The sequence below is a fragment of the Ostrinia nubilalis genome, chromosome 6 (genome assembly GCF_963855985.1).
Source record: "Ostrinia nubilalis chromosome 6, ilOstNubi1.1, whole genome shotgun sequence".
Classification (NCBI taxonomy): Eukaryota; Metazoa; Arthropoda; class Insecta; order Lepidoptera; family Crambidae; genus Ostrinia; species Ostrinia nubilalis.
The window spans coordinates 17,823,790-17,846,399 of record NC_087093.1 but is presented as its reverse complement, the minus strand read 5'-3'; the positions used below and the strand labels follow the sequence as shown (position 1 = coordinate 17,846,399).

The window sequence follows — 22,610 nt, the reverse complement described above, 5'->3', positions numbered from 1 at the left end:
GTGGGATAAAAATATGCAATTAAATTATGTAGATAATACATAATTAGGCATCCTATTACGACATATTACCCATTTAACACCAGGAAAACTTGAGCAATATAGTTAGTAGCTTTAGATGCGCCAAGCTGTCATTAAATCTCAATTAATATCGATTAATTTAGTAATTATTTTGCCATTATAGCCCGAGGCGTACGTGACCAAATGCACGGTGCAGGCCTATGAAAACAATCAATTTGTTTCATAGAAATAGCAATTTAATAGCAATTAGAGATGGTTGTTGACTAACAAACTATTTTGATTGGATTCCGATCGGACTGTACTACTTTAAATGAGTGTGACGCACGAGTTGATTATTCTATTGATAGATATTGTCTTAAAACAGTGATGGTCATTAAGTCATATCGTAGATGAAAATCCAGTGGAATTTGACAGTCCTGGTACTCCTGGTATCAGATGGCAACTGGCTTGGCTTGGTAAGTCCGAATGGGCAAATCTTACTTTTCTTATGACCATCATCATCTTTTTAACCGGCTAATCTGGTTGATCCAAATCTGCAATGCCCTAAACTGGAGCCACCAGAGTGATAACTTGGTTGCCTTTATGAAATTAACCATAACATCCGGTTTGGATGTATTCTAGCTAGAGGTGGGCGCCACGCCGGCGCGCCGCCGCCGCCGCGAATTTTTTCACGCCGCCGCCGCCGACGACCAGCTGTCGGCGCGCCGATTCTGATACTGTACCAACTATTTGCAATTTATTCCTCTCCTATACTGTACTAATTTGTGTTTCGAACGCAGAAGAACTATTTTTTTATTGAGTTGAGCGGCTATTCTAGTTCAATAAAGTCCTAGTATCACTACGACCGGTACCGATCTATTGTGATCGCCGCTATTTTCCTTACAGTTCGTTTCCGAGTCCTACATCCATTAGGAAGTGCAGTATCTTTTGGGGGGCGATATGTTTTACATCTTGTGGGCTTAGGATGTGTTTGCCCAGGTGTAAGCTCCGCTTGCGCATCAAAGGTCCGCAGCCGTGAGAATGTGTGGTGGCGTTTCATCTGCCTCTTGGCACATCCTGCGCGTTCTTGATTCGGACAGTCCCATAGTGGACAAGTTCTTGTTTAAGCTGCAGTGTCCAGTGAGGGCTCGAACTAAGATGCGCATTTTGATCCTACTCAGTCCTATGATCTGCTTAGAGCATTTTCGGTCATAGGCTTTTATGAGAGCTTTGGAATGAGTTAATCCTGGCATGTCTGACCATGCCTTAAAGTAATTGTTTAAATAGATGTTCTCCAGGGTAAGTAAGTCAGGTTCATTCAAGCGAGACTTTTGGGAATGCCACAAAAGGGTTCTGGACCATATTGTGTTCCCTCCGCTCGTCGCTTAGTTCGTCGGCATTTTTATTGCCACGATTCCCGCGTGACCTGGAACCCATTTTAGCCTCTGTAGTACTCTGTTACGTTCTCCTAGGGTTTTCAGTCGACTCATGCAGTTTTCTACCAACTTTGAGGTGATTAAGTTCATAAGTTGGAGTTTAACCGATTAAGTCCCAGACGGCATTAATTAATGTCATAACAATTGATTATCTATTGTGTCTAGATTCGCGGAGCTTGAAGGATTAAGGCCATCAGCGCGGCCTGGCTGTCTGAGTTAATGTAAATTATGTGGTTGGCATAATTTTTTCGCAACTTAATGCCGTTGTAATACTAATAAATTGATTGAATAACTCAATACTAACTATATTAACAGTTAATCAAGTACATTATTCAAGTTGCTGCTTGGTCTAGTAAATAATTGAACGCGAGAGGCGTCGGTCCCTCTTGCTGTCAAGAAAAAAATCCCCGCCTTCGTCTGGCAGACAACCCACACTATTGGACTATACTTTTAGCGAATCACACACACAGAGTTTGGCAAATATGTCTCGGAATGCAAATGGGAACCACAACCTCTGGAAGGCAACAAAGTACCTCCCTCAAAGTGTTCTCCGCTTATTAGGTCCGATAATACATGAGTGCGAACTGACAAGAAAAATCTCAGACCTTTGCTACATAACAAGCCGGTTTATTTAAACCCATTGACACGGATAATCCAAAAAATCCACAATTCAATAAAAAAAAAATAAGATCAAGCATTGAACTTGATCCGAGACTTGCAGCTATGATGCCTGCCTTTGATTCATCCGACCGATTTCGGTCATGGTGACCACTTCGACACAGCTGTCTTAGCGGCGCTGGTGCGCCCGAAGATGACTTACCTAGCCAATATTCGCGGCAAACTCCTCGCACATTGAGAGTTTTGCATCATCGCGTTTTCGAGTCGCGTCGAGTTCAGTTGTGCGCTGCTCCTTGAATTCGCGGACTCGCATCTACACAACACAATCTCCCGCCATTCTAGGTGCTGTGCAGCCAAACCTTCTCATTGTGATTTGAGAGGGCCCATTTAGCATCTTTTCGTATGCTGCTTCTGGACATCTTTGTACTTGACTATCTGAGGAGTTGACCGCCTTGTTTCCGCTTACCCTCCTCAAGTTCAAAGTAGAAGATTGATTCCTACTACGCTAATTGAGGACGAAAGACGCAGGAGGACAAAGTGACTGACGTAGCCCACAGAATCGCTAAAATCAAGTGGCAGTGGGCGGGGCACATATCTCGTAGAGCTGATGACCGCTGGGGTAGTAAAGTTCTTGAGTGGCAACCACGAGCCGAGACGTAGCGTGGGCAGGCCTCCCACTAGGTGGACCGACGATTTGGGGAAGGTCGCAGGAAGTGCCTGGATGCGAGCGGCGCAGGACGTCTTTCGGCTGAAACGAAAGAACTAACGCTAAGTGAGATGGCTAAACTAAAGAAATAGCAAAAATGAACCCTCGTAAAGCACTTGCATTTGATCTGATCACCATGAAGTCCATGGTATTGACAATGACCACACTGAGTGAGAACCTCGCAAGTCTCTTAACTTTGGAAATGATCCATAAGACTGGAAAGTCGCCTAACGAATTCTCTTATTGCTCAATTAATCTGACATTTGTATTGTTAAAATTATGGAAAAGGATCATTCTTGCTCGTTTATTCCCTTGCCTAAGTATGACCATGTAATATAGTATACCCGACCATAAATTTTGGCAGAAACCATACCAACCATAATCAGTACAGTGTTTGGAAAAGAAAGAATCCTGTACGTCTGCTTTCGCTGCGGCTTCAGCTGGGTTTATCATAAAGGACTACTCTATGAAATTAAAAAGTACCTTCTAGCACACTTCTACTACCTGCTGATGGATTCTTATCTCAGTGACATACAGTTTAAAATCAAACTCGGTGACAAAATCTTCTCTTTTTAGCTGCAGAGCTGGAGTACCCCAGGACTCTGTACTTGGTCCGATACTCTATAACATCTACTAGTAAAGTAGCCCAGACACCAGAAAGCTCGGCCTTCCTCAAATGTAACTGTGATCTTAAAGTGACTAGACTGTTGCAAAGTCAGCTGATTGGCTGACCAAGTGGCGCATGTAATTAAGCCTTGAAGTCTCACCATATTATCATTTAAGACGTGAAACGTATCCTCCGGCCAATCTAGACCTCGACCCATTGCTGCAATCAACCTACATTAACATCCTGGACCGTAGGATAACAAAGAACGACCATAAATATAAATAAAACAAAACTGAATATAATATTCCACCAACAGTCAGCTAATCTAACATTAACTATGTGCCTCCAAAGAGCTCAAAAATACATGTTAAGGGTACTTTTATCGGCACATTGGTACGCTCGCCTTTAGGAAATACACGAGAACCTGATCTCAGCCAAACCCGCTATCCAATTATCAAAGTATCTATGATCAAGAGAGCTAATTTACTAGGATAAACCACTGCTCTAGTGGCTCAAACCCCAACCAACTGCAAATCACCTGATTAGTCTTGACGACAGATACTAAAAAAGCAGATTTAAAAAAAATACCCAATGAACAAAGGTCAAACAAGGTCACGCCGCCGACGCCGCCGCCGCCGAGGTCAAAAAGTCGGCGCGCCGCCGCCGGCCAATTGTATATCGGCGCCCACCTCTAATTCTAGCTAGACCACAACCACGGACTGATAAGGTAATCGAAAAGTTCAGATATATCGTGTTAATAGGGTGTTATCTGGTGGTTGGAGTCAGCAGTCTTCAAAATGGCACTGTCTTCTTGACGTCATGACAGTTTTTAGACGTCATTTGCAAATAAATTGCATCACAAAAACACGAAGGTAACTAAATACAGATTTTAAGATTAGATAAAATAATTGAATACAAAAGTACAAAAAACAGCACATTATAAAGAAGATAATGACAAATTGTGAATGTTTGTAGAATTATGATAGGTGTGTGATACAAGCGACCATTGATTCTGTTCGTGATAACGTATTACTGTTTATGATACACTGATAGCATTTGATATGAGGAGCAACATTTAAAAATTAGGCGAAATGATAACTGCGTATCCTGATCGCGCATGCGTGGACTTTGGAATGTGTGGACTGTAACCGTAGACCTCGAACTGTAAGAGAATTTTGATCGACCTTTAAGAGCCATTTTACATTTTCGTGCGAATTTCTAAGATTTTGGAAGCATGAATTACTATCTTAAGCAACACCCAGAGATTATTTAATAACTGCGAAAGATAGGTCAATCCTTGTTGTTGACCATTAATGAAACGGATTTACTAAAACTCTTTTGCTTAATTCACAGTGCCCCATCTCCCACAACCATTTTACGAAAAAATTGCCGCAGACTCATTTTCAAAGTCCTGTATCTATTATTTATGCTCATATAATAAGCTTAAAAATATATAGTAATCATCGGACATATATTCTTGTAGTCCATTAATGAAATAGATTCTTGAATTTCATTACCATTATTGAGTAAAATCTAAAAATAATTTGGCAAATTTGAAGATTAACGTCACATTTTGATCGTGGTTTTTGGTTTAAAAACACAGCATAAACTGCAATAAAAGTATCCCAAAATAAAGAATATTCATTGTAGAATTAATTTCTACAGTTATTGTTTAAATATTAGTAACCACTTTGTCAAAATATTGATGTGAATATCAGTATAAATTACAATGCGCAAGCCGACATCGATTAGTATGGCGCGAGCGCCCGTCAAGGCAGGACCTGTGTCATTTTTCCCGCCGTGACGTTTACGTGCGTTCGTGTCGTAAAGCGGTGATTTGTACGGCGACCAAATACATTTGATACTATGCCGAGAGGCTTGTTTCGAGTCGGCCGGCCGAGCAGAAATTGAAATGATGAATTTTAATTTCTTTGACGGATCTGGGTGTAACTATGTATAATATGTAGGTACCATGTATTTAATTTAATAAATAAATTATAAAAAAGTATATCCATTATGATAGCACCCTTAACACAAGCATATTGGTTGCTTACTTTTGGACTAGATGGCGCTGTGAAATTGTCCAAAGATTTGTTTATTTATTTATCCGCTTTGAGTTTTGTTTCGTGAAGAAGAAAAAGAAGCGTTTTGTTTTGTTGTTAAATCTATACTAATAAAAGAGGAAAGATTTAATTGTTTGTTTGTTTGTTTGGAGGCAATAGGCTCCGAAAAAAAATTCTTTTACGATTTAGAATCCTAATTTTTTTCTATGTAGGCTATAAAATATTTTCAAAAACTTTAGGCCAAAATCTTTGATAAAATTCGACGTTTAATAAATAAATTAGATAACATGTTAATACTTTTTTTTTCAGTACGATTTTAGTACTTGTTTTTCAGAAATTCTACGATTTAAGTAAACTTCTTAAGTGTTCATATTTTATGCATAATTTATTAACTTCTAAAATATACATATTTTATATCCTATTGATAGATGACGTGCTTCGTATTTTATTAAAATGATTACCTGACTAGGTTAAAAAGGTGTGGAATGTTATTTTGGAGATAACTTGGTTCCATAGAAATATAGAGAGATGCTAAGTAATACGCTGAATTCGAAACTCAGTGTCGTATTAGAAATTCACACACACAAAGAAATCAAATTATGTGCTCATTATCCATTGCGGTATCAGTATTCAACGTTCGAATAATCTTTAGTACTATGCAAGCAATATAAACTGTTTACATAATGACGTCGCTACTGTCATCATTGCTTTCACAAGCAATATGTTCCAATTTGTCCCTTGTCACATTTCCCTTTAGTTTCTGTGATCTGTGCTTGTTTCTAAGTTGATATCAATGAAATATTCCTTAGTACTTTTGATTTAAATTTTTTTTTTATTTTGACACGTGTTTGAAAAATCAAGGTCAGATTACAATAAAATAACAAGTGAAAACGTAACATTGCATTGCAACTCGCAATTTCGCAATATTGATGAGGAGATTCCATTGGAAAGTCTGTATTCATTCCTAGGATTCCCCTAACACCATCAAATTCAAGAGAATTCAAGAGAGTGCAGTTTCCCATCTCATGCTTAGGGACCACGGTTTAAAATAGTGTGGTTGCATAGAGCCTGCAACGGGCAACCGCGTGCGCAGCTGCTCATACTAATTTTCGATACAAAAGCAAGTGTTGGCGCCCTCACGAGTTTTAGCGGAGTTCCATATGGTAGCGGGAGTAGACTTAATGGAAATCTATGCTTCTCCGACGACCAGTTGTATGTGGAATACTCCAGAGTATGCGCACACAATAGCCTGGTGATTTTAGCACCTGAAGGAAAAACAAAAAAACATTGTTTACAAAGAAATCTGCGGCAGGTGTAGTGTTTTAATTTTGTTTTAGAAAGATCTCATAATTTTGTAAGTATTCAAATATTTAAACATAATGATGTGTAGATTTTATATCAAAAAATATAATCATTTAACAAAATTAATTTTCTTAGAATATTTTAATTCTATTAGAACCATTTTCCACTTCATCGCAGAAGAAGTCGCGGGCAAAAAGCTAGTATGAAATATGTAGTATTGCCCGCGGCTTCACCCGCTTGAAATTTAGTTTGTCACAGATCGTCATATATTATAGCCTATACATTGTTATTCTGGTCGACGCCAGGGATGGATGAGCGTCGTTGTCGCTGGCGACAGGGTCTTCTGGTTCATGGCGTAGGTCTCAGGCAAAATGAAATCCACTCGTAGAAATTAATAAACTCAGTGTATTAACGAAAATAATTACACACAGCACTAGAGTCGTATCGGAACTGAGTGAACCAAAGGTCTTGCGATAGGAACGTCCGACCCGAGTGATAGTTGAACACAGACTGCCTAGTACTGCTGTACTGTACTGTAAAGTTTCATCAAAATCTGTTCAGTAGTTTTTGCGTGAAAGTGTAACAAACATCCAGACATCCACACAAACTTTCGTATTTATAATATTAGTAAGACTAGTAAAAAGTAAGATAGTAAGATGAATTATTTTAGTTATTTGTTTACTTATAATAATATTTATTTATTTATTTCTTAGCTCTGTCTGATAATGGATCTGGAGGAGATGCAATGGCCACCTCCGTAACAAAACAATAGAACCATATGGAGTTTGGGCTTGTGTGATTCGCCTTGACGAATATTTCGTATCCAGGGTCCGATGATGGAGCTGTAAGGGGGCAGATTTTTTTTTTCACTATGTGACTGTCTTTATTTTGTACTTAATATATTTTACATATTATACCTATTCGTGTTTCCTTATTCGTATCCAGGGTCCGATGATGGAGCTGTAAGGGGGCAGATTTATTTTTCACTATGTGACTGTCTTTATTTTGTACTTAATATATATTTTACATATTATACCTATTCGTGTTTCATTATGAATCGAAATATAAAAGACTTAATAAACTCTATTAAAAATTTAAATTAATTAATCTAGTTTGAATACCTCATTCTACCTTAAAATTAATAACTTAAATCGAGTCTTAATACGGTCACGGCTCAAGATTTTTTTGTCCATTTCAGCGTTCTTTTTACTCTTTTGACGTTGCGTTGACAGCTTTTACCTAAATTCGCGCGGAATATTTTTGTGAAATGGCTCTTAACCAGATTTACAAGCATACATGTAATATAAGCTTATTTAAAGGGTTTAATTAAGAGACAATCCCACCTCTCGTTCCACCGCTGCAACTCCTGTGTAGTCAGGATTTACAGCTTGACCGTTAATAAAAACCCAACCGGTGACGGATGAAATGTAGGTAATAGTAATTTGTACACTAAAAAAATATTAGTAGATATCTAATCTTTACAAATATTACATTTCATAACTATTTAAATATTCGATGGCATATGAATGAATTAGGTCCTTACATGGAGGAAACACGATGTTGGTTCTGAATATTTTAAATATACGAGTAGTACATAATACCACAGAAATGCATAACATACTAGATACAATACTCTGAAAACATTATCGTAGGTCAGGTTACTGTGTCGAAGCGATAATAGCCTAACTCAAAAATCTCATTTTATTGTTGCAAGTAGTCTTTAAAAAGCAATTTTACACGTCCCAGTATTAGCCCTACCACTGCTTCGGGACAATAAATGGGCCAGTGCTGAGAAGAAGCATTGATGTCGGTGTCAGACTGCGGGTTCGAGGGTCGGTAGTTGGATCCACGTCAAACAGACTATAAATTGTGGTGAATCCACTCCTTACATAAGCTTATATCTAAATTGGAGGGGTTCCATTGTTTCAGCCAAAGGACAATCCTCCACAATGGACGGTCCTGCGCTGCCCGCATCCAGGTTCTTCCCGTGGAAAATTGGAGGGGTGAAGTTTTTGAAAGTATAACTGAATTTTATACGAACACAAAAAATAAAAGGTAAAAACCAACTTACGTCACGTATTTAAATATTTACGCGAAATATTTTCAAAATGTTTTTGTATTGACTAAACAAATGGTTTGTCAAGTTTTTGCGTGTCACCTGCGTGTGCATTTGTGCAATGCCTACTCAAATAAACCTTTGATGTCATAAAACACCTCTATGCCCTTGTATACGTAATATGTTCTATTATTACTCGAGTAACATAAAAACAATTGATCGTTTACGTATTTTTATTTTTCTAGGTAATAAATTAATTCAATATTGTTTCTAGTGATATAAAATGTGTTATAAAAGCAATCAGTATGAAACTGATAAGTTATTGGTTTTACCGTCGTATATTTTTATCTCAATTGGTTTTGTTTTTGGTCACGTAATTCGAATTACATCATCATCATCATCATCATCAACAGCCCTTTACAGTCCACAGCTGGACTATGAGCCTCCACCACCATAGTGGAGGGTTCCGCCATAATCCCCACGCTTGACAGGCGGGTTGGAGATGAATTACATACATATATGAAATGGCCATAGGTAGGTAAGGTACCTTTGTAAGTACGACCTAATTTACTGTACCAGTAGGTATAATATTCACGTTATTAAATATCGACTAATGGGAAAGTACGTGTACGTATTGCATGCAATCACAATAAATAAATAAATGATGGTAAACAAAGAATCTCTTAGTGACTAGATAAATCTATTTAACGATATCTTGGCATTAAGACAAACATTAAAATAATATTGAAAGTACAGTATTACAATATTAGTACACAGCACAATATTTAAGTGAAAAGTAAGAAAATACGTGACAGGTTTGAAGTCGCTTCGCTACATTTAGTTGCTGACTGAAGGGATCACGAAATTGGATTTCTCATGTATATTATAAGAAGTAAATAAACAAATTAAAAAAATATTTTATCTGCAAGCACTACTTTACTTTTTTTCTTGAAGACAAACCGAAAAATGTAGACCATTGATCTAACTACCTATTATGTTAGAGATTTAATTATTTGCCAAATAACATTATTGCGAATAATTCCAATCGTATAAAGCACATTGCTATTTCGGCAAATCAAAGTACTGTATTAGGTAACAATACCGTAATAAAATGCAATCATAATATGTATTTAAACCGGTACTTAAAAATGTTGGCTAGTTACACAATTAACTTAAAAGGCTTTTCGCCGAATCGATTTGCGATCAATTAACTGTAATCCAGTTATTTTGAAAGAAAATATTTTTAAACAGAACCTATTTAAGCATAACTCGTTATCCAAATATTGAATTAAAAAAGATTTATTTTGAACTACTTGTGAGAAATGTAATGAAGTTGGTCGTTACCGCCGTCTGGGTGGCGCCGCTGTTACGGAATAACCACTTACAATATTATGTTAAGCCAGTACTAATTAACAGTAATTACAATTGATTGTCGAGCCAAACATTTGCAAACTTTGGATCACCTGACCGAATGATAAAGGTAATTGCCTGGATTTAATGACAGTTATCAATTTATTAATGTTTAAATCAAATCACATTCTTTTAATATTTATTAAACAAAGTAACTTTTCCTTGAATTGGTAATCGTTTTCTTTAACGATTACCAACATTTTCATAGAGCCACCTGAGGTGGTCGAAGAAGACATTCTTCATGTGCTCCTCAAGAAATCTCAAATTTTTATGCCAATTTTGATAAAGCACGCCGTAGTGTAAGTAAAACACAGTTCTTACTGAAAATCAATGGGAATGTTCAACGATGTATGATGCTAATAACTATGGTATTAAAATAACTTGATCTGGGATGCTAAGTACTAAAATTAAATATGCAAAATTATATTCGTAATAGAATGCAAGATTGACGCAGACACGCCATAAAGGGGAATACGAGAGATATTAATAGGTACTCACACCAAAATAAAATTAACAAAATGAACACAAGTGAACGGGTATTTTATTTTTGCATTCACCTTCCATGAAAGGAGGGCGAGAAGTAAGTAGTTTCATGACCCAGTTTAGGCTATTTTTATCTAGGTACAACTTATTTATTTACACTTTTGCACATAACACAGTGGCGGACTTAATGCCGGGTAGTACCACAGGTCGAGCAGAGAAACTAAGGCTGAGTTGCACCATCTCACTTTGGCTGTAAGTTAAATATCACGATAACCGGTGCTTTTTGTATGGAGTTTGACAGATTTTTGACGTTTGCCAAAGTTAAAGTAAGATGGTGCAACCCAGCATAAGGCGGTGCAAAAATTACATTCTCTTTATTATAAGAGAACTTGCATTTATATTTTTAACTGCGAATCTTGTTTTTTTTATCTGTATTGTTTGGTTTAAAAACCTCTTTCTTTTATAATGACATTGAATACAAGTTCAGTAGGTCCCTAATAGGGTGACCGCTGAGTGGACACCCAGGGTCTTCCCTAGAGGCCGATCGGTCTGCCGCGGCCACAACATTCGCTAGGGCTGTCACAAGAGCTCGCGACGATATAATAAATGGATAACTGATTGCTACATTTGCTTCCAAGTCATTTACACCTTTTCACAAAAAAAAAAACGGGAAGTGCATACTTTGAATGATGGGTTTTTTCAAGATTTTATCTGGAGCTAAGATCGGCATTGGTAGGAGCTTTATTCTCGGATAGCACCTGATGAATCATTTAAGTTGCAATCATATTATTATGATAACTAGTGTAATTAAACTAATTTATCTCCATATGGTATAAATCCATAAAATCATGAAACATCACCGTACACCGAATTATGATATTCCTCTCAAGATAGTTTACACACTAAAACTATTTTAAATAGAAAGTGAAAACCAATATTCGTAATGAAATCATGTTTCATCTGATTTCATTACAAAGATTGGTTTTCTGTATTGGGCAGGTACATTTTTTTAGGTTTTTAGAGTAATCAATAAAATCTGTAAATGTTAATCAATCAGTTACTAATTTAATCAATATATTAAGATCATTTACAAATCACAAATTAATATAAAGCAAAAGTTTTCCATTGAGACTAATCAATACGTCAGTTATCGCATACTGATTAATAACATATTAATTTATACTTAAATTTTACAAGGGTAATATTACCTACTTAAATTTTAGAAGGATAACTATTTAGCTTTTCCACGGGATTTCCACGGGTAACAATGTAAGTATAAATAAACACCCCACTACAACACAAAATGATGAAAAGAAAGTAATTCTTTTTTAATATTAATTTTGTTAAGTATTTTTTATGAAGGCGGTCTACCTAACACCTAATTGGGATAAGTCATAGGCAGAAAGGGTAACAACTACCCTTTATTACGATACCTTACATTGTCATACCACTCGTCAAACTTGTGTCTTATCACTAGCTACCCAATTCGTAATTACATTCCACTATATTACATTACATACTAAAATTCCAAACAAAATCCCACGTTACAACAATTTAAATTAATTAATAGCCAAAAATGACTGCCGCTACGGTGAGTCACTAACCGTGGATTATGAGGGACCTAACGCTAATTAATTAGGTATGCAATTTCTGTTAAAATGACTAATTTGTTTGATAAACTGTGCAATTGTTAACTACATTTAGTGCATTGAGGAAAACTTTAAAAGTAGATTAACACCTTCATTAATAATTATGACAATTTTAGGTATACAATAGTATGTAATTATCAAATGGTTTTTTTTACGAAGTAGGACCTAATGTACCTTAAAATCTGGATAGACACAAGACCGAGTATGCATACCTATAGTATGGCATTAAAAAGAGTCGAGAGTCTTACCCTACCCTTACCATCTTACTTTGATTATAAATAACGTAAAGTCTGTCGAACTCCATATTAAACACAAGTTAAAGTTACGGTCAAAGTAAAGGTGATGAAATTCAGCTTTAATATTTTACCACTGGTATTCATTGACACTATATGCTTTTTTTAACAGAAGTAAGGTTAACCACAAGTCAATATTTTTGATCGAAAACGGTCCGCTGACAAAACTCTGGCTCCTTACACGGAAGACGTCTTCGTGATGGATGATTAACGATGGCTACCTACTGACAGCCAGCGTGATTGTCCGCTTGTTTGCGTGATTGTATTCAAATAACGGCGTGGAACAGTTACTGGGGGGTGGGGCAAGTGAGGAGCTACGGAGGTTGGCAGACGACGGTTAAAAATCGTTCTATTCCACTTTGATCACCTGGATTTGATCATTTGATCACCCATGGATAAGATCACCTAAGTGATCAAGGTACACTTCTTATCCATGGGTAATCAAAGGACACCAAAGTGTCGCCAGGTGATCAAAGGACACCAAAATCCAAGCGATCAAAGTGGAATAGACCTAAAAATCATCTACTAGATAGCTAAAACGCACGCATTGAAGGCATTCATGTAGGTATGTATGTATGTTGTAAATCGTACATATTATTTGACTAATGATTTAAAGCTATAGTAGCCAAGCCCAAGGTACCGTAAGACCACATAATAATTTATTTCTATTGTGTCTCGATTCGCGGGGCTTGAAGGGGCAGTAGTAAGTAATAAGAAGGTACTCTGACCATGTTAAACACGCTACTAATTCCCTAATATTCTTTTACGAATGGTATAAGTATTATGGAATCAAAATTAGAGTAAACATCAAGATATTGAGCATAATAAAATAAAGAACAAAAAATAACCTCGTGAAGTCGAAATCCCAATTATAAAATAGCAACGCACGAATTTTCAAACACGATTGAATTTCACATTATACAAAAATCGCTACCTCCTATCATTTACGGCAATAGACCCGCGTGATAGATGGTCTAAGGATGAGTTTTAGCACGTTGCAAATTTCCATTGTAGAGCGTTTTTGTGCCGTGGAGTAGCGCAGTCGCAACCCGTTGTGCGCCATTGTGCGCGCGCGCAACGCCGCGGGACGCCACTAGCTTGGGCCTCGCAAACAATATTTGGATGTTTTATTCAAATTTGGTGATTCACAGAGGCATATTGTTTCCAAATCCGGACTGTGACGCGATTGTTAGTTTAAGTGAGTTAATTTGTATCATTATGATGTTTTTACTGTATGACAGGTAAGGATACGACCCACCTACTATCTACTAATAGTACCTATTCTCGAAGAGCTACAATCACGGCAGTATCAGACTTTGTAAATGTAGAGATTATTATTTTAAATTAAAAGATTTTTAATAAGAACTTACATAAAACTATTTTATTTGTGATTCTGAAAAGCATCTCATTCTGCATGCTGAAGGAAAATAAACTGTAAAAGATAAAACCGAAAAAATTTTCTTACAGAAAAAGTAATTCATTTGCATAATGTAACTTGTATGGTGTACAAAAAATAATATCTATCAATACTACTTAGCCTTCATTATTGTTGATAGAAGCACAGCTAGAAGTATCGTTACCAAACACTTAAATTCCATCAGCAAGCAAAAATAATTATAATATAAATCTTATAAGCAAAAAAAATATTACCCAACTCTTCAATACTCATAGTATCTCTTAGAAATCATGTTTCCAATTTTCTATCCTATTATTTCGTTCACAAGCCCAACAAAAGCACGAAAGTTAAATAAACCATTGTAACAGTTCCAGAAATTTCTAAAGGTGAATACTAAGCTTTTTATTCGTGAATAGATGTGAAATCAAAACCAAATAGGACGTCCATCAAACTGCTTCCTTTAACAATTTATGTAATCAATATCACAAACCCGTAGTAAGACCAGTCTTCGTGCACAAACTACATGCGATAGGCAAAAGAGTTGTAAACAAATTATAATAATTGTGTGGACAAAAACCTTCTTCGGAAGTGTCAGTCGCAATCAACGTGTTTGTCTGTCGTTGGTATTCTAAAGCTTGATGGAAACATTGTACAGTAGTTCGTTTGTATTTCCCTCATTCGAAAATAAAGGAAACAAAATGTTGATTTGAATAAAAGTATTCGTTTCACGTGTTTAGTATTTTGATTTGTAATAAACTTTTCTGTTCATTGTCAATTTACTCGTACAACCACCGTGCAATATACGCGATTGTTATTTCCATCTGGTACGACATTCACATTATAACTAAGGTGTTTCTGCTAAAGTCATTTGTACAACGTTCCTCATTTAGCCTGACAAAGATGATAATGGAAAAAGCACCAATAAATAAAATGAATTGGTCAAAGCCAAAACTTGCCTAAAGTAAAAAAAGCTGAGAGATCAATGACCATTGGAAGGCACATTTGATTGGGTTAAAATATCTATAATATGTTCACGACTCACAGAGTCTCATTGTTCAAAAGACAAAATGTTTGAAATAAATATTATTTTGGAAATTGTGCTCTAGAGAAGATAAGTGTTAAACATTGTCTGATAAGATAATCCAAATAGTTTAGTCGTTTTTTAATAAATTTTGACTATGATCATAATCATCATCATCATCATTTTGTAAAAGAAAAACAACCTTCTTTAGAGTTGAAATAAACGTCAGAACTTCTACGCTAAATTCAATAAAATTCTAGGTAGAGGTTACCTTTAGTGTTTACTTATTAGTAATTAATTGCAGCACATTTAATCTTTAATCGTAAATATTGTTGGATGTTTTATAATGACTGGGACAGATTACGTGTGTGTTTGTGTCCATTGTTATCATATTCCAAATATGTATTTTTAAACAATGCAGACAGTTTTGGCAATATTTTTTGTGTAGGTAAGTATTATTCAATTTTGGTTAAATGTTAGTAGGGTAAACCGTACAGCTATTGCCCACTTAAGATTGCAAACACATTGAGATGAAAAATTAAAGAAAGTATTTTAATTTATCGACCATTTATGACTTTTTTCTTATACCTCAATAAACTGTTAAACAGAATATTAACAATTTTTAGTTAAAACTTACGTAACTTAGAAAATATTGAAATAAATTTAAAATCCTCCAAAAAGTACAGTCATTGCCCATTACTTACACTAATTGCCCACATCAAAGCACAGTAATTGCCCAGTATCTTAAAACAAAATAATCAATTTTAAAATGACAAAATAGGCTTTAAATAAACAAAACAAAACAAAACAAAACATTAAACTTAAATACTAGTAATACAGTCTTCAAAATTTCAAAATAAATTGCGTTTGGCCTTATTAACATAATTATCAAATATTTCTTGAGCTGATGTTGACAAGTCAGAATCGGTAGAGACAGAATCATCTACTTCAAAACAAAGATGACGCAAAAAATTGAATTTTATATGTATTTATTTTTTTATCTTCTTTGATATCAGTTCAAGTGGTTGCTCAGAATGTTCAATTAGCTGTTGGTTATTCTTCCCTAAAGTTGTATCTAATTCCTTACAATTAACTAGTAGATTTAACATAGGATTGTAATTTTTTGTATTTGCGTTTGAATTTTTATCAATTTTTTCAAGCCAAACCATATTTTTCAGCAATTTATCTTGCAGATAAATTGTTGGATATATCTTGTACAGCTTCGATCGCTTTTTGCAAATTTTCTATGCTATATTGAACTTTTGGAGTCTTTGGCATACTGAAAATTAAACATTAAAAGCCGTTTCAATATTTATGCCTGTAAATTACAAAACAAGTCTAGCAATGAGCAACTTAAACACTGCTACTGCATGGTGGCAACACTCTAATAATAATTGCCCTGGGCAATAACTATACATTAACATATGGCAATAACTGAAATGATGGTGGGCAATAACTAAAAATATACAGATTTACGTGCAGTGATTACCCACCGTTATAATGACCGTTAGAAATCAAATTTTATCAGTTATTTTCATTGATAATGGAGAAAACACTTATAATTTCATCATGACTATACACCATTAGTTGAATATTAAATAACTTGCAAAAAAAATTTAACCTCTAAGAAAGTAATTCCTTAGTAAAATTGTTAAAGTCTTTACCTGTTTGAGTAACATTTTCACCCGTCTTGACAAAATCCGCCATAACTGTATTTTTTTAGTGTTTCCTATTGTAAATTTTAAATCTACTTGTACATTGATCTCGGAGCCCTCTACTCAGTAAATTCAAATCTAACTAGAGTGATTCAAAGTCAGCACCTGACAATATTATTCTTAAAGCGGGCAATCACTACCAGTGGGCAATCACTCTCTGGTTTACCCTACCTAGTGTTAGAAGTTTTCTACAAGCACAACTTTATATTGGGTAGGAATATAAAAACGTTTCCGGGTCAGAACTTTAGGAACGTGTTTAGGCCTAAATATTTGCGATTCAATTATATCATTTTTGACGAATCGGAATAAGTTTTTGATAATTTAAGATACACAAGAATAAGTGTTACCCAAATTATTATTATAAATATTTGTATCATCTTATTGACAATATGGTGGAAACTATTATTTTGTTTCTGTCCATTGACAAAAGTGATGACTGTTTTCCTCATCAAATTGCTTGATTGATTGCTACAAAGATAATAATAAGTATAAATGTTTTATCTCTTCAATTCGTTTGTACTTTTATCACCATCGTAAATATTCTTCAAGTCCCTCATCATTTGCCTGTTCATGTTTTGTTAAAACGACTGATTCATAGTCGACAAATATTTGTTGATAAAATCATTTAATCTGCTGATAAGGAAGACAATGTTTTTGTTTTTTGTAAAGTAATCCTTCCTTTATTTTTGTAACGGTGATAGTTTACGGATATTGCTCGTTCTTTTGTCATTTGTATTTAAAATATTAGTATTTAAGCCGATTATAACACTGATTACCTTTCTTCCGAGTGAGTTGAGTGCTTAAAAATAAATAAAAGAGGTTTTAAAGGGAAACAATAATTTGTTTTATTTCATCATAACTCTCTTATCTTAATCCTATCTAATAGCTAGTTCAATAAATACCTATAAACTTTGGAATAATTATTATTTACATATAGAATACATTGTACAATAGCGGAATGCTAGGTGAGGTACAACAAGGTGCTAATATTGCAGTACGTGCTTTACACTTGAGATTACCGACCTCGGGCCACTGGTCCTTGCACTAATTGGTACTATCACAGATATCGGCGGCACTGCGCGTCAGAGTCACTGCCGGGAGAGCACGGGCACCGGCTTGTAGATGTGCGGCGTGAGCGGGTGGTGCGAGGGCGACGGCAGCTCGGGGCTGGACGCGCCCGACGTGGGCGGCGAGTGCGCCAGCATGGGCGGCGACGGCGCCAGCAGCGGCGACGTCTGCGCCAGCACCGCCGGCGCCTGCAGCGAGCTCTGCAGAAGCGGCTGGTTGAGGAACGGCCCCGACGGCATTCGTTCGGCGCCGTACAACGCCGGCGAGTAAGGCAAACCGTACGGCATCGATTCGCCGCCGCGGAACGCTGGGTGCATCGCACTCGGGGCCACGGGAGGAGTCTTCATTTGCATCGGAGCGTATCTCTGGTAGAGCAGCTGCGAGTAGAGCCCGACCAGTTGCGAGTAGGTGGTCGGCGGATACGCGCCGGGAAGAGGAGCTCCCGGGAACAGCGGCCGCTTGAAGCACGCGAGCCGGGACCGGCCGTTCAGAGCGGAACGCCGCCGCAGCTTGCCGGTAGTACCGCCGATGAACACATCTTCGGCCGAGGCGTCCAGCATCCAGTAGTTGCCCTTGCCGGGGTCGTCGTAGTGGCGCGGAACTTTCACGAAGCACTTGTTCAAACTGAGATTGTGGCGGATGGAGTTCTGCCAGCCCTGCCTGTTCTCCCTGTAGTACGGGAAGTTGGTCATGATGTACTCGTAGATGCCGTTAAGCGTGAGCCGCTTCTCGGGGCTGTTGCGGATCGCCATCATGATGAGCGCGTTGTAGCTGTAGGCCGGCTTTTCGTGTTTCTTGTCCTTTTTGTCGTCGTCCTCCTTGGGCTTGGAGCAGTCGACGGGCTCGGTGCCCGTGACGTCGAGCTCCGAGTCGCTGAGGTCGGGCTCGGAGTGCGAGGCCTCCGTGGAGGAGGGCGCCGGCGAGGGCGGAGGTTTGTTGGCCGCGTGGTTCATCAGTATCGAATTTATACTGAAATCTCCTTCAAACTTCACCATGTTCACTTTTGTGTGTGCACTTGTAACTGAGAGGTCGCGAGACGCGCGTGCGCTGTCACTGCGGAGAGCGGACTGGCGGGCGCGAGGCGGCGCATGCTCTTATAGTCGGGCCGGCCGGCGCCGCCCCTGCAGCTTTCGCGGCGCGGCGCGGCCAATGGCGGCGCGAGCTTTCGTACATAGCGCCCGCCCGCGACCCCAAGCTCCCCGCCACCCCCCACGAGCTTCCCCGCGCTCCTCGTAGTTTTATTTGAGCTCTGCGCGCACGCCGACACGACTCTATTTAATCTCTACGTCCTTTTATTGGGCATATCTATGGCAACAATTAAACGATTGTGGTTTGTAATTTGATTAATGGTTATTATAAAGCGATAAAAAGCGTGCCGAATGCGCTATGTTGGTATGTTCTTGTGTACTTTTTGTTTTTTGGAATTAGGTGATTATGCCGTGCTTGCAGCCAGATGCAAAAGTTATGGATTTTAGAAATTAGCATTGAAATTAACTGATATCGTTGGATTTGTGATGTACGCTAATGTGTATAACTAATTAAAATACTTAATGGAACCAAAACTTGTTCCCTTTCATTCCTAAATTATAGCATTGATATGGAGTTGTTCGACAAGTGAACATTAGTGCAAAAAATCGGCAAACGCTACATCGTTTCCCAAAATATGTGCAAATAAATGAATTTGAATTTGAATATTTTGCGTAACTGTGTCTTATTTGTAATGAAGGTTACATTGATAAGAATGCCTCCTTATGAGTAACAACTTGCTGCAGAAACTTTTACAAAACTTGTTTAAACAGATGGTGACGATTTCAGAGGAAGTGAATAGTGTTTATTTTTTCAATAGCTTACAGTTCTTTTAGTTTTTTTTTTTACCATCGTATTTTAGGTTCTAATATACAAACGAAATGTGTTATGATTTACAAGATTTTGATTAATGATCGCATTTTGTGAATAGACTAGATAAAAAAATAATTCCTAATTTCTTTGAGCATGATGGTCACCCTTCTTTTAATCACAATGATGATGATGATGATTTATTTTATTTATTTATTTATTTATATTTTATTTATTTAACAATGTTTCAACAGCATTAAATTGTACATAAATGTCATAAACTAGTGCCTCTACACAATGTTACGTGCGGGATATATTATTTATTTCTTATGTACTAGCTTTTGCCCACGGCTTCACCCGCGTGAAACGTAGTGTCTCAGATCGGCATAAATTAAAGCCTATATGTTAATATGGGTTATAAACAATAACACTGTAAAGTTTCATCAAATTCTGTTCAGTAGTTTTTGCGTGAAAGAGTAACGAAAATCCACACAAACTTTCGCATTTATAATATTAGTAGGAAGTAGGATTTATTTCAAGGACAGAACGTGACAAACGTGAATGAAGATTAAGGAACGCAAAAATATTTAGGTACGACGTAATTAATGTTTATAGATTTCATAGTCTATTTTGACAGTGACTAAATAATATAATGTTATCTATGTTTTGTCATTTACAGTAAACAAAGAGATAGTGAATAATCCCGTTATCCATAATGATTTAGTATCGTATCTTCAATTTTTAACAATAAACACTGTTGATTAGGACTGGAATATTTGGTTGAAAATTTTGTCGTGACGCGGAAAATTTTACAAATAAACTAGAACTTTGATAGATAATTTAAACTTGTTACCTACTACAGGCTGTATTTTCCTCTCATAAAGTACTAAAATCCTAATTCATCGCACTTCTCTCGGGAATTTTGTTTTATGTTACCAGGATAAAATACGTTTTATCCTGCTCCAAAGTGGCATAGTAGCCTGTCACAGATAATAGTGCTTTCTATATGTATAATTCAATTCAATTTATTTATTTAAAGAACAATGATCCTCATGGTTAGTAAATGGGTGTCTTATACAAGTATGTTAGTAACGTTATTTATTATTATTGCAATTTGTTATACCACCAATTATCCAACCCGTTCGGTAAGATGTAGCCGAAGGAAATGTCGGATAATGGGAGAGTCGTAACTCTTCGCCACGGTCTTCAGGATACTGTTGGGGCTCGCCCGTATCCTACTGAGCAACGAGGCAGTCTTCTTGCGTAGGACAGCAAAGAAGCCGTCAGTATGCGACTGAGCATAGCAATAGCCGTCAGTATAACAGGGGGGCCAGGGAGGTACGGGCCCACGGCATGTCAGCGGCCGGGCCCCCTGGAAAAGTATCCTAGATACGCCAATGTTAAAATTATATGTTTCTGTCTTTCTCATTAAAAATCACAAAGATTTTCATTAAAACCAATTCTATAATTTCTTATTACCATAATAGTCCAGCTGATGCCGGGGTTCGAACTGGCTATCGAACCTCGTATGGGACTCCGACACGGACACCGTGGGCTTTATAACAAGTTATATCAAATAGTATTTATAAAGGTAGACACTTGTGATAATATTAACCAAATAAGTAGGTAGGCATCCATTTTTAACAAATAATGTTAGTAATGTAATGTTTTATTCAACAAGTCAATATTTGATAACAGACGTCGCAGTCAAACTCTTTATTAGTCACAACTACTTTTAACTTTGAAAACAATTAGCTAATACTTTATTAAAAGATACTTTAAAATTGAGTAACTTTATAAATACTCCGCGAACCGTAGTTACTAAGCGTAGAGTAGTTATTAGTAAACTCAGTAATGAGGATATAAAATGGTAATTACCAATGGTATTTTACTATTGCGGTTTAGCCAACACTTAATCTAATATTACTAATACTTACATAATAATAAGCAGGTAAGTACTCGTAATCTAAATAAATTTCGTGTTCGTGAAACTATATGGTCTCAGAAGGTAACTTTTTGTGGTCTTTGTCCTTTTTCCTTTTATTAGACCACGGTCACCACGGTAACAATTGATTTCTATTATTTCGAAGCACGGTACTTGAAGAGTTAATGCAAATAATATTAGAGAGAGAGAGCTTCAAAGTTACACAGAAAGTCCCAGTGGATAAAATCACTACTCGTCAATTTTATCGATATTGTCGGGTTCTGCCTCGGCCGGGCATCGAACCTTGATACGGCGCGACAGGCGGCCGGCCAAGCGCGAGCGCTACAGGCCGAGGATTAGCGGGCCCTGTGCGCAGGCGCCGTTCATAGCTTACTCACTGCCTTGGAAGTTAAAGACGAGATTTGAGCGGAGTTTTATTGCGATAAGGGGAAAACAAAAACAATATTACACAAAGGTAGATAGTGGGCTCTATGTGAAAATTAAGGAAATACAACAAAATACCTAGCTACATGTGAAGGAAGACCCAGGTAGGTATTATCTCTGATCACTTTCCTTTAGTTAGACAATTAAAACTCTAGCCACCTTATTAATAAAAGTTACACCTTAGTCGAACTCTGACTTAAATTGTCATTTAGTATGGAAATGTCATTTTAATCCAAGGTTCATCCTAGGTGTAACTTTTTATCTAATAAGGGGGTAGGTTTCGATTATGTAGAGCTATTGCTTCCCGAATGTTAGAACTTAAGGCACAAAAGTGCCTCTAAGTTACAGTGGGTACGTGCAAAATAGACAATACATAATTTTGTAACAGAACGTCACATTTGCAAAATTATCACAAGTTGATGAGTATAATTGACATCATCAATGTTTAAACTTACATAATTTTCTAATTAATTAGTAAAAAAATTACACACGGAGTCCAAAATGCCTCATTTAAATTTAGGTAATTTTAATCATTTCCTAATTGTATACTGTTACAAAACATCGAATCGCGACACGTGTAACGTGA

The 22,610-nt window shown here is 36.9% G+C and overlaps 1 protein-coding gene across 1 annotated transcript; it reads right to left on the bottom strand.

Annotated features, from left to right (window-relative positions):
* Window positions 1-17,572: 17,572 nt before the first annotated feature.
* Window positions 17,573-18,877, bottom strand: LOC135073012 (fork head domain transcription factor slp2-like). Its single transcript, XM_063967009.1, has one exon. It carries the CDS (start codon window positions 18,813-18,815, stop codon window positions 17,841-17,843), a length of 975 nt encoding a protein of 324 aa, XP_063823079.1. The 5' UTR covers window positions 18,816-18,877; the 3' UTR covers window positions 17,573-17,840.
* Window positions 18,878-22,610: the final 3,733 nt, after the last annotated feature.